General features: G+C 41.0%; 1 protein-coding gene across 1 annotated transcript in view; it reads right to left on the bottom strand.

Moving 5' to 3' along the window:
- Positions 1-13,375, bottom strand: part of PINX1 (PIN2/TERF1 interacting, telomerase inhibitor 1) — an 87,744-nt gene extending 74,369 nt beyond the window's left edge. Inside the window, exons 1-4 of the mRNA XM_008572040.1 lie at positions 13,154-13,375; positions 7,465-7,574; positions 5,709-5,801; positions 4,155-4,233 (exon numbers count right to left, since the gene is read on the bottom strand). Coding sequence (XP_008570262.1) covers positions 4,155-4,233; positions 5,709-5,801; positions 7,465-7,497 — 205 coding nt within the window. The 5' untranslated portion in view covers positions 7,498-7,574; positions 13,154-13,375. The remainder of the gene's footprint in view (positions 1-4,154; positions 4,234-5,708; positions 5,802-7,464; positions 7,575-13,153) is intronic.
- Between the last annotated feature and the right edge of the window lie 335 nt (positions 13,376-13,710).

Genomic DNA, 13,710 nt, shown 5'->3' with positions numbered 1-13,710 from the left:
TATTGTATGCTTCCATTTATCTGAAATTCTTGATAATACAAATCTAACCTATAGTGACAGACCAACGGTTGCCTGAGGTTACAGAATGGGGGGTGAGGGAGTGGTAAGGGGCTGACTGGTTAGTAACTAAAAGAATTCTTTGGAGTAATGAAAATTTCTTTACCATAGTTATTGTGGCTATAAAGGTACATATATTGGTCAAACCTCATCTAACTGCACCCTCAAAAATAGGCACATTGTACTGTATATAAATCATACTTAATAAAGTTTACTTAAAGGAAGAGATTACAGGCAGACTTCTGCCTCCAGTTATGGTGGACTGGCAAATGTGAACCATCTCTCTTGCCGAGAAAACTAGAAAATCAGAACAAAATATTAGGGGAGATTGCTCAAAGACATGACTGAGGCACTAATGAGCAGTGAGGAGTCTGACATGTGGGGCCCTTCACCCCTTTAGGTGTCTGTCAACTCCAAAAGAGGCAGCTGAGAGGCTGTGAAACCAGGCTTCATGTCTGACCCTCAAGTAGAAGCTGTAAGTTCTAAAAAATAGAGAATAAGGGGAGACATGAAATCACTTTGCACCAAAAACTTGAGTTCTGCAGCAAAGGGGAGAAGCAACATCAGGAAGTGGCAGTAAATGGGACAGGCGGAATCAAGAACAAGTTTTACAGTAAGTTTTTACAGGATTGTTTGAGTAGCGCACAGTACACATGTGCACTGTAGGGTGTTTAGCAGCATCACTGGTTTCCACCTACTAGATGCCAGAAGAACCCCCACCCCAAGGTGTGACAACCAAAATGTCTCCAGACACTGCCAAACTCACCCCCACTGAGAATCACTGGTGCACACTGTGTGTTTCCTCCCTCTGTTTAATCCTACCAATGCACGCCACACACCACTTCTCATCTTCTTTTTTTACCTTATGAGAATTCCTCCATCAGTAACACAGTTTTCAAATTCTATTTGTATCTTGATTGTCCTTAAGTATACTTATTCATAATGTTGGTTATCTTAGAAGCACTGTATTTTTTATTTATTTATTTATTTTTAATTTATTATTATTATTTTTTTTTTCCTTTTTGTCTTTTTTCGTGTCCGGCAACGGATCACAACCCTCAGTGTCGCGCCCGTACTGGACCGGGACCGGCAACGGGATCGCAACCCTCGGCGCTGCGCCCGCACCTCGCTCAGCCAGTGAGCGGGAACCGGTCTGTATGTGGGATCCGAACCCTCGGCGGGAGCGCCGCCGCACTCCCAAGCAGCGCACACCAGGCTGGCCCATTTTTTATTTTTTTTTTAAAGATGACTAGTAAGGGGATCTTAGCCCTTGACTTGGTGTTATCAGCACCACACTCTCCCAAGTAAGCCACGGGTCAACCCCAGCATTCTATTTTTTTGAGAAATAGCCTTATTCGGGGAGAAAGCAAACAGTTTCCCTTTGATTTCATAAGTGACACCTGGGAACAGCCCAACTATCAAGGTAAAATCCACCCACCTGAAAGTAGCCCTCCTTACTTGGTGGCAGTATAACCTAGTTACTGAAAGTAATCAGGGGAAATATTTTATTTTGGAATTCTACCTTGCAAACCATAACAATATGAAAATAAATAGCAGCTAATTCTTACTACACCCTTCTATGTGCTGGCAGTGTTCAGAGCACTTTCGGTGTATTAACGTATTTAGTTCTCAAAACAATCTCCCAAGGATGATGCTATCATCTCTATTTCACCAAAGAGGAAACCAAGTTCAGACATGTTCAGTAATTTACCCAAGGTCATACAAGTAGAAAGAGTCAGAACCAGAATTCAAATCCAGGCAGTCTGGCTCTGGTGTTTGTCTCTAAACCACTACATTCTATTTCTTCTTCAATCAAAACCTACAAGTTTTATATGGTCACGTTTACATTCGTATCTATATTTCTACTGAGTTCAACTGTAATCATGAATATAAAGATGTTTTTTATTTATAATTAGTGAAGGATAGTGTCCTTGAATTTTACTACTTCCTATACCTCACGTTTCTTAATATGAGTCCAGTCAATATTTTCGTAGAACATTTTCCTTGTATTTTCTTCTGCTAACAAATTATCATCCTTCATTTTAGGACCACATGTAGAACTGTTAGGATATTTCAAAACAGTTATCCCAAAGATGAGAAGAACCGTCTAAGTTTTACACTCCAGCAAGAAGTCCAGTCTGGTTGGGGAGAATACAAATGGAACACCCCTCCCTCCATGTTTCTGGGCTCACTCCCACACACAGCACCACAGCGAATCCTCCTGTGATTTTACCAGATAATTACCAGCATACCCTGCCAGCTGCCTCCCAGGCAAGATTGTGTCAAACATCTGCATATCCTCAAGCCTAAAGTGGTACCTAGCACACAGTTCAATAAATGTTTGCTGAACTACAGTGTAATTCTTAAATTCATTCCACAAAGTTCTTTCTCTTTCAATTTAACAAGCATTTTTTGACTATTCACTATATGCCAAACATCATACACAGGAAATAAAAAGAAATTTCTTATGAAAATGTTTGCAGAATACAACTTAACAACAACAACAACAAAAATTTAAAAATGGGCAAAGGACTTAAATAGACATTTCTCCAAAGAAGATACACAAATGGTCAATAAACACATGAAAAGATGCTCAACATCACTAATTATTAGGGAAATACAAGTCAAAACCACAATGAGACATCATCTCATACCTATTAGGAATGGCTTCTATCAATAACATGCGTTAGAGAGGATGTGGAGAAGTTGGAACCCTTGTGTGCTGCTGGTGCAGCCGTTATGGAAAACAGTACGGCAGTTCCTCAAAAAATTGAAAATAGAATTACCATATGATCCAGCAATTTTGCTTTGGGTGTGCATATAAAAGAATTAAAAGCAGGTCAAAGAGATATGTGTATACCCATGTTCATGGCAACATTACTCACAAGAGCAGAAAGGTGCAAGCAACCCAAGAACCCTTTGACAGATGAATGCATAAACAAAATGTGGAATATACATACAAGGGAGTATTATTTAGACTTAAAAAGGAATTCTGCACAAGCTACAACATGGATAAACATTAAGAAAATTATGCTGAGTGAAAAAGCCAGTCACAAAGGACATGCACTGTATGACGCCTTACATAAGGTTCCTAGTAGTAAAATTAACAGAGACAGAAAGTAACGTGGTACCAGCAGGGGCTGGGGGGAAGGAAGGGAGTGGAAGATGGGGAGTTGTTTAACGGATACAGAGATTTAGCTTTACAAGGTAAAGAAGAGTTCTGTGGATGGATGGTGATGGTGGTAGCATGACAATGTGAGTGTACTTCATGCCACTGAACTGGCATGAAGCACATTCATATTAAAAATGGTTAAGATGGTAAATTTAATGTATGCGTATTTTACCACTATTTAAATAAATATTTGTAGAAGAAATCATAGTCTAGACCTCTTCATGAATATTCAGCAGAACCAACTGTACTTATATCTTTGCCTTACAAATAGCCATGTGAGAAAAAACTTTGCTTAAACTCCACAATCATACTGAAGGCCGCAGGTTTGGGAAGGAGAGGTTATACCACCCATGCCCTTTCCCTCCTCTGACAGCGCTATCTTTCTGTTAACTTAACATAGAAAGGCCAAAGCTCAATCATTTCATTTCTAGTTTCTACAGTTTGGGAATACGATGTCTAGCACTGAGCCCCTTGCAACAAATTTTACTATACCTGAGCAATATGAACCTGCTACATAAATTAAAGGTGAAACAAATCTCACTAGGCAGAATCAACACAGAAAAGGCTTTTTCATTAAGCCTTAGCTGGCTGTTGTTTATGGTCTCACTGGTATTTCTTGCTTTGTATTTTAAAAACATCTTTTCAGTCATACTCGAGCATCCCTGGTAAAACCACTTTACTCTTGGAGGTGTAAATAATAGATTTATCTTGCCATTCTCAAACTCTTAATGGGGAAAAAAGTGTTTGATTATGGGTAAAGGTTCAGTTAATGAAAGCACAATTAAAATGTAAACAAAAATATAACAGCTTCAGTCAATTGACTTTCAGATAGATGATGCTTACAGTAAAGAGCTGGTAAAAATATTTTACACTGAGAAACTGTCTTCTGTAAATTTGATGGATAACAATGTTAACATTTCCCTACCTGCTGTTTCCTGCCCGTGGCAGGTGCTCAGAGCAGCGAGAAGCTGGTTAAAATCATCTTGATGAGCAATCCAGTTGTCCTGAAAATACCAAAAAATGAATGATAGGTGAGCAAAAGGTGAGCTTGTAATTTAGCTACACTGACTGAGATAAGCTCTATTTTGGAATCAAGAAAATCTGGTAGTTAATATGAAATTTTAAATGTTTCATCAAAATATTATTTGACAAACTTAAATGGATTCAAGAAATAATATAAACTTGAAATGTGATTTATCCAGATCAATATTAAAAAGGGGCTACATGGAAGCTCAGGCCCTGATTTCAAACATGGATCACTTATCCATCACCTTACAGTTGAATAACCAATAGGCAACCTGTGTGCTAAATATTAAAATAATGCAAAATAAAATTACTGAATTTTTCTCACTAGGGGAGATCACATACTTCAAAGGACAAGAGCCATGAGTGACATGAAATCTCTCTTGTTTGCTCAATAGAGCTTAAAATATTTTGCCCAATTCTACTTACTTATATAATGACCCTAATTTTACAAAACTCTGGGGAGCAGGAAGGACTCCAAGTCCCCTGCATCAATGAGCACCCATCTATAAGGCAGTTAACTAATAAGTTCATTACCACAGAGAGAATTTAGCTTTGTAAGAGAATGAAGATCTCCAAAATAATATAAACCAGTGGGACTCAGGATTTCAATGTAGAAATTTGTCTCATATACATTCTTAAGCATATTGAATAGGTTTACTGGGCAATGCTTCTCCTGAGAAAATAAGTATATCTGTGTTATGTATTTCTCAACAAAAACATTAAAAATCAACCTTATATATTCTTTTTTTTTTGGGCAGCTGGACAGTATGGGGATCCAATACACTACTCAGAGCATGTCCCAAAGTAATTCAGTTTACATAAGGTAATTCTCCAGATTTTCTAGGCTGAAAAATTTAGAAACAAAACTTTCAAAACTTAGACACTTTTTAAAGGAAACAACAACAATGAAAATGAAAAGTCTGGTAGGCCTCTCTAATTTTTAATTAGGCCTCTAACTTTTAATTATACTGTCACATTTTCAAAGTGTCTGTGTTCGATGGGAAATGTGAATAAATTCAACTGCTGTATACAACAGTCAGAAACAGACAAAAGGACAGGAAAGAACACCACTGTTTTGCATCATTGCCAAAACTAAATGCCACCAAATTTTAATAATGTAAGCTAATATTAGAGCACAGCTAAATATAAAAATTCCTTTCTGTCCTGAAATTAGTATTTCCATTAAAAAAAAAAAAAACTTTTTGCAAAGTTTAGCAATGAAACTAGTTTGGATCTCTCAGGTGTAAGCAAGTGAAGGGTCCCATGAGGATGACAGATAAGGTGACAGCTGTTACACGATGAACAGCCAGCTCAGCCAGGGGCTCCTTAGTTACCCAAGACATGGATGATACACACTTGAATGTTTAAAAACTGATCAATCAACTTCACTGAATGAAAATTTTTTATTTACCAAACTGAAGTCAATCATGCAAACCGGCTCACTCTCACTTACTTCATTGCTGACTGCAGCTCCAAGTCCCAGATGGTTATTTTTAACTTGAACTTTAATATGCTCTGTGGCTCCTTGCTCCTGAGCCCCTAAACCCTGTGGAGATTGAACACAAAGAGAATTAGCATTTGCATCAGGTAGATGGAGAGATCACCTCTTTCTTCATCAACCAGTCAATTAATTACTAAACATCTAGGAGTGAGGCACCATCCTTGCCCTGAACGACGACAGTCTAATGGATTTTACAAGATAATATGTCTGTAATACCAATTATTGGCACTTGTAACAATACATGCCAATTACTCAACCTGAGACCAAATATATGGCATATGTAAACACTAAGTAAAACATGATGCAGCTAATACTCAGAAGCAGAGTACTGCCATAAAACTAGTAACAGCTCGTCTGAGATGTTATGAGACTATGGCTCTCTCCATTAAACGATTTTACAAAACAACCCAAGGAAAGTGGGAGGGGGCACTCCAAGTCTCCTGCACCAATTAACACTCATTCATAAGGTGCTCCAGGTAAGGAAATAGCAAGTGCAAAGACCCCAAGGTGGAAAAGAGCTGGGTGCACTGGAGAACCTCAGGGGCACCCAGGGTGGCCTCAGCAGAGTAAATTAAGAGGAAACAAGATGATGGGAGGGTCTGGACCTCAGGGACCTTGAAAATGATGGCAGGAATTTGGATTTTATTTTAAATACAACGGCAAACCACTGGACTTTTAAGCAAGAAAATGACATGGTCTCATTTCCATATTTTAAAAGACCATTCTGGCTGCTGTGTGGCAAAATGGACCAGAGGAGAAGAGGGAGGCAGGGAAGCCACTGAGGAGGAATAATGACCGGTGATGCGGGCATGAGAGAAACAGAGGTACCAAGCATGACCCTCAGGTGCCAGGCCTGAGTAAGTGGGCAGATGGTGTTATTTGTGAAAATGAGAACTGGGCAAAGACAGGCTGTGGGGGGCAAGAGTTTTATGATAAAAGTGATGCCCTTCAGGTGGACACTCAAGTGGAAGACTCAAGCAGGCTAATGGATTTATAAATACGGAGCTCAGGAAACAGACTGGACTAAATACAGAAAAGGAACTGTTCTCGGACTTCAGATAATTCAAAGCATGGCACGGGGAATGAATGAGATCGTCTGGGCAGAGTACAGGAAAGGATCTGGAGCTGAGCGCTGAGGAGCTCCAACACTCCAAAGTCTGGAAGAGGAAGAAGAGACAGCAACAAATTTAGGACTAGTCAGTGAGGCAGAAGGAAAAAAAGGAGAGAGGGTCATATTATGGAAGCCAAGACAGAACTATTTCCAGGAGAGAGCAGTCAATTATGTCCAGTGCTGTGGAGGGGTTAAGTATTGTGAGAACAAAAAAAGGTCCTTTGGATTTGGCAACAAGATCACTAAGAACCTGGACAAGAACCATTTCCATGAGGAAACATCTGTAGACGCCCTACTGGAGTCAGGAATAAATGGAAGTGAGGAGAAGAAGAAAACGCATATAGTCTAGCTACACAAGGGAATAAAATACTACTCTCAGCAATATGACACTCTGACAACTAAGTATTGGGTAACTAATAAGAGTTGACATTAATATTCGATTCTAATTTTATCATCATATGGTCCCTACAACTTATTTCTCCAAAATCATTGATTGATCCAAAACATAAATATCTCCCAGCCTCCTGAGAAAAATGTCTTCTCCTCATTTGTAATCTCTCTGCATGGCTCAGACTTCTTTGCATTTCTCCAAAATACCTTTCCTTTAGACCACCCCATCTTCTCCAGCATCCTCTGACCAAACTTGGAATCATCATTACTCCACGCAGTGTTTCTTGGATCCACAGCCCACTTCTGCTTCCGCCGACCTGTAAATGAAAAAGTATTTCATCATCAATTTATCTTTCAAACTTTGAAGATACATACAAATACACACATAAATATATGCCTGCATATTTGCATAAAATATGACGTACATTATGTTTTATTAGATGTAGATATCAGATTCAGCATCCAGTGGAATGTTAAGAGATTGGATCATTTCTCCTGGTTTCCCCAATAACTGTATATTCTCAACATATAACTTGATGTTAAGATTAAAATGTTCCCTCCAAATGTGACAAAGCAAAATAAACACATGATATACCATCAGTTGGGCCTTCTACATTCAGCCACTAGCAGCAACTGACAGCCCCTGTCCACACCAGCCGCATCATCACCGTCAGTGGCAGCAGCAGCAGTCATCATGACTTCCGCTGCCATGTGCTATATGCCAAATGCTGTACATACATTCAATTCCATTTGCACGGTAACCTAAAGGGAAATATTCTTACCTCCACCTTTCAGATGAGAAAATCTGAGGCTTAGAGAAAGAAATTTGCCTCATGTCGCCAAACAAAAACCAGGCCCTTTATACAAACCAAAGTTCTACTGACTTCAAAGCTTATTATATTCTTAATCCAGAAAAGACAACAGTCCCTATGATCATGTGGAGAGCCAACTATAACCTCCACAAACACAATTTACAGATACTAACCATACCGTCCTTTCTCAATGAAATGCCCTAAATGCTATAATTTATTCACTGAGCTTTCAGAATAAATTGTGTTTCTTTTTTGATACTTAATTAACATTCTGCTTTGTGGCTACTTACATCCATCTTTTATGTTTCCTATTAGACCATAATCTCTTTAAGGGTCATATTCATGTCTTTTTCTTATGCTTAATTTCAAGAAGTGAAAAAACAATTTGACCATAGCAGGTGCTCAGTATAACACGTGAATGAATGAACGAATGAAACAAGAAAGACAAAGACAGGGAGAGGAGGAAAGAAAAGGGAAAAGGAAAAAGGAAGGAACACAACTGAATTAAAGGAACTGCTCTGAGTCTCATTAAAGTACGCTAAAAATACATATAAATAACCATCAGGAACTCAAGTTTAACACTGTAGCTTTAAGGAAAAGTATGGCAGACAGAAAGAATCCCAAAGGTTCACAGAACAAGAATATTAGACCCAAAAGTTGACTGTGGCCAAGTGAAAAATTGGAGGTCAAGTGTCATTACCATTCACCTGCTGCATCAATCTGAGGGCATTATCACACTATCAATAGCAGCTTCTAACCTTGGCAGTCTCATAATTAAAAAATAAAACAACGTACAGCCAAAGGGGCTCATTGTCCTGCATGTAAAATCAACAGAGACCCATAACTATACACACTGTAGCAAAAATAAATGCTTTACAAGCATACAGGCAGAAAAGGGCCATGTACAAAGGAAAGCAATGTTGGGCTCAAATTTATAGTGTTATGCAGCAAAAAGGGTGACCTCAAAATGCTCCACCTGGCTAGGTTACCACTTTACTTATCTTGGTAAATATTCAGCATAACACTGTCTCTGTTGATGAACAACATACCAAGGATAAGCCTTGTTAACCAGTCAGTATCCTGTATGTAAGCTAGTTATCAGTGTGTCAGAGTTCATGTCTTCATATAATACTTACTAGTGTCTTTAACTGAAGCGTATATAAAGGAGACAGTTTGAAGAATGACTGAGCCTGCCCTCTGCTATACATGCAGTACAGAACGTTTATGCTACAAATTCATATAATGCTTACACAAGAGACTGGCTATTGGGTAAGTCAGTTCCTTTTTCCCAGGGAAATGGCAGGTATCCTCAACCAAATGAGGGTGTTAAAAAGCGGGGGAGGGGCCGGCCCGGTGGCGCACTGGAGAGTGCGCCAAGCGGCGCTCACATCTCAGTTTTGACCACACAAGATTATTATAAACTTTTTACAAGTTCGTGTAAACCCTTTACTTTTAAACCAAATTTTTTAACAAAAACCATATTACATTTTTATGTTTCTTATAATCTTTACCAAAAATATACTTTACTTTTTAAAAATATTCTGGTAAAAAAATGTTTGTGGGCCGGCCCGTGGCTCACTCGGTAGAGTGCGGTGCTGATAACACCAAGGCCACGGGTTCGGATCCTATATAGGGATGGCCGGTTTGCTCACTAGCTGAGCGTGGTGCTGACAACACCAAGCCAAGGGTTAAGATCCCCTTACCGGTCATCTTTATAAAAAAAAAAAAAAAAAATGTTTGTACCAGGGCCTGCCCATGGCTCTCTTGGGAGAGTGTGGTGCTGATAACACCAAGGCCACGGGTTCGGATCCCTATGTAGGGATGGCCGGTTTGCTCACTAGCTGAGCGTGGTGCTGACAACACCAAGTCAAGGGTTAAGATCCCCTTACCGGTCATCTTTTAAAAAAAAATTGTTTGTACCAAGCCGTTTGAATTATATGTATTGACTATAAATGACTCATTAGCCCCAATTTCCAGTGACAAACCTGGGAAGCAAGCAATTTTGAATTGTTTTATATTAATATTTGTAGATAAAAGCCATTTCTAATTTCTGAAGAGACATGTTTTTGATTTTAACAGATCCAAATATATTTAGTTTCTTTGCATAAAAGCAAAACATCAAATAAACATAAACTTACATAATAACTAGCATTTTGATATTTTACCAATATAACATGACTTTAAGATTTCAAATCACGGGCCGGCCCGGTGGCGCACTGGAGAGTGCGCCGCTTGGGAGCGCGGCGGCGCTCCCGCCGAGGGTTCAGATCCCATGTGGAGACTGGTTCCCACTCACAGGCTGAGCGCGGTGCGGGTGCGACACCGAGGGTTGTGATCCCGTTGCCAGTCCCCGGTACAGGCGCGACACCAAGGGTTGCGATCCCGTTACCGGTCAGTAAAAAAGACAAAAAAGGAAAAAAAAAAAAAAAAAAAGCAGGGGAGGCTTTGCATTAAAAAAAGATAAAGAGTTAACAATGGGTCAAAAACCTTAACACTGAAGAATTTCCCAAACCTTTAATACACAAATGCACAGATCCTCTTAGTGAAGGGCAGGGTGAGCATGTCCCATTTCCCACACTTATTTGACCAGAACTCTATTTCCCTGGAACATTTCCTGGCTCTAGTGTTGCGTAAGTTTCCAGGTTTGGGAAATCCTGGCAAGGAGAAGACTGTCTCTGGTCTGTTCCGAATGAATCGCTTTTTACCTGTCCTTTGTTATTCTTACACCAGTCTGCTCTGTATTCAGCTGTCAGCTTTGTTAATACCCATGTACAAAAAAGAGCTAACACAGCAGGTCTGACTGCTATCCTTTTAAAGGCTTGCTTACGAGGCTGGGAAGATGGATATCAGGTAGGTTCCCACCATTCTCAGAATAGATAAGAGTGGCTCACGGTGCCTAACTGTTTATACAAACAATACTTTTTATGCTGAACATCTGCTTTCCTTCTGGGAGTCTGGAATCTGAGTATATGCCAGGCAGAGGCCGCCTATGCGACTGGCCCCCAGGAAAAACCCCAGACACTGAATATCTCGCAAGCTTCCCTGGTAAGCAACATTCCTCACGTGTTGTCACAACTGGCTGCTGGTGAATTAAGCGCACTGTGTTGTGTGTGATGCCACTGGGAGAGGACTCTGGAAGCCTGTGCTTGTTTCCCCAGGGACTTTACTTCATGCATCTTCCCCTTTGACAGAATTTGCTCTGTATCCTTCAGCTGTAATAAATCTTAGCCATACGAGTATATGCTGAGTCCTGTGTCTGAATCCCAGCAAATCCCTGAATCTGGGGGTGGCCTTGGGGGCCCCCAACACAACCTGGAACAGCAGTGTATGGGACAGCGCTGGGCCTCTACAGACAGGGTGCCCTGAATCTGCAGAGTCACTATTTGGGATGATGTGCTTCACCATCCTCTAGCAGGGAATCCTGTTTGGAGATCTAACTACAAGGTTCCATCAGGATACATTTGGGGTAACCTCAATAAGCAACTCTTCGTACAGCAAATGCAAAGGACTTTGTTTTTCCATCACTCTGTGCCTGATATCACATGGCTTATGCCAGGACTAAGCTTGCTCTGTGGATGTGATCAGTCCAAAGAGCCAAGAACAGAAGTTTTGTCTTTTTTGTTTTTCCAAAAACACTTTCAGATGTTCAAGAGGCCAAAATATACCACCCGTGTATTCTTATTAAAAAAGTATTCAAGAGCCGGCCCGGTGGCGCACTCGGTAGAGTGTGGCGCTTGGGAGCGCGGCGGCGCTCCCGCAGAGGGTTCGGATCCCATATAGAGACTGGTCTGTTCACTGGTTGAGTGCGGTGCGGGCGCGACACCGAGGGTTGCGATCCCGGTACCCGTCACGAAAAAAAAAGACAAAAAGGAAAAAAAAAAAAAGTATTCAAGACATATTCAAGATTGAGGCAACTGAATATAAAATGTAATGCAATAAGCATTAAAATCCATTCACTTCTATATAGTGCTGTGACTTGATTATAAAATGTAATGACTACATGTGTCAAAAATGAGTCTCAAAAAGGAAAGCATCTATGGAAAAAGTAATATCTTGATAATAATCTGGATCAAAAATTGCAAATTATACAAAGACTGTGAAGTGAAGGTGATAAAATTCTTGTCTTATGTAGGGGAGACCCAATAAAACTGCATCTGGTAATTAAAGAAATACAGGCTAAACAATGCTTTTAGGAAATCAAAGAAAACCATTAATAGGCTTAAAAAATATGGTAACTGCCTGTGGTGAAGATAAAGAAAAAATATAGTCCACATGACAAGGGAAAACAAAGGAAGTGAAAATGTTCACTATCTAATGTTAAAGAGGAAAAAGAAAAGTAGGATACAAAACTGAACCTACAGAATGATCTCAATTTTCTAAACTATCAGACAGAATAACTGCTGGGTTGTGAAATTACGGGACTGGGACTTTTCTACACGTCTACGTTCTCATGTCTAAAATGAGAACACCAATCCTAAACATCTTATTACAGGGGATGCTATAAACATTAGTTTAACAAATTATAAAAAAAGACAAGACAGAATATTATATGTTATCATGACAAAGATCTGAAAAATTGGAGCAATGACGGGGAGAGAACTGAAAACACTCTGGAAATTATGCAATTTGGACTATCGAAATCTACAAATAGCACCGTAGGCCCGTGTATCACTATGGACTTTTCAAACTACCTACATGTAACCATCTCATTGATTTTTAAGCCAATGTAGCGATGAAGATAGTAAGAGAAGTTTTTAACAGCCTCACAGAAACTGGTCAAAGAAACAGACATAAACGAACAGTAGGGCCAGGGCAAATGTTCCCAAGTGTGTGCTGAATTAAGCATACAGCAAAGGCTATGAGAACCAGCAGAGTTCAGCAGTCTAGGTTCTAATTGTGACTGCTCACTTTTACAGATGAAAAAACAGCCCACAGGACCACCATCTAACACATACTCTTTTCTATAGCTTCCTATTTAAAAATACTAGAAAACCTCTGGACTTAGTGTCGAGAACGTACAGATACAGCGATAACCACATAATTTTGCCACTCTTTAGCTCGATGAGCACATTATTTTCCTGCACCTCCGTTTTTGCCCGTCAAACCAGGATGGTCTCCGACCCGTTCATCTCGTGCTCCCGGTCCTTAGAGGCTCCCTAGGTGACAGGATTCCCGTGCGGCTGCTGCCGGTCTGTTGACTAACTCGCTTCTGCCCACTGCTCGACGACACGACCCAGAAAGTCAAGCGCTGGCTCTTCACGACCAAGCGCGACTGCCTCCCGGAGGCCAGCTGCCTGGGCGACAGGTGCATGCACACGTGAGCAGCTTTGCGGGAGAGAGAGAATGACCGGCTTGGCGCCACACAGCGACGGCCGGATGGAAAGAGGGCCAGGAGAGGGGCGCTGCAGCCACCCCGCGACGAGGCCACCCGCTCGGACGCCGCCGCACCCCGCACCCTGCCCGCCCCACGGGCTGACTTCCCACGTCCGAGGCGTCCAGCACCCCCACTACCCGAGGCGACCCCCCCGCCCGGCCTCTGCTCTGCGGCCCCTAGGCTGAGGCCCGAGGAGGTGAAGCGGCGCCCGGGCTCGCGCGGTGGACGCCCGCGCCAGCTGTCGGAGGGCCGACCCGGAAGCCTCGG

This window comes from Galeopterus variegatus, unplaced genomic scaffold (assembly GCF_000696425.1).
Source record: "Galeopterus variegatus unplaced genomic scaffold, G_variegatus-3.0.2 Scaffold748, whole genome shotgun sequence".
NCBI classification, from domain to species: domain Eukaryota; kingdom Metazoa; phylum Chordata; class Mammalia; order Dermoptera; family Cynocephalidae; genus Galeopterus; species Galeopterus variegatus.
The sequence above is the reverse complement of the archived record's forward strand: the minus strand, read 5'-3'. Positions and strand labels throughout refer to the sequence as shown.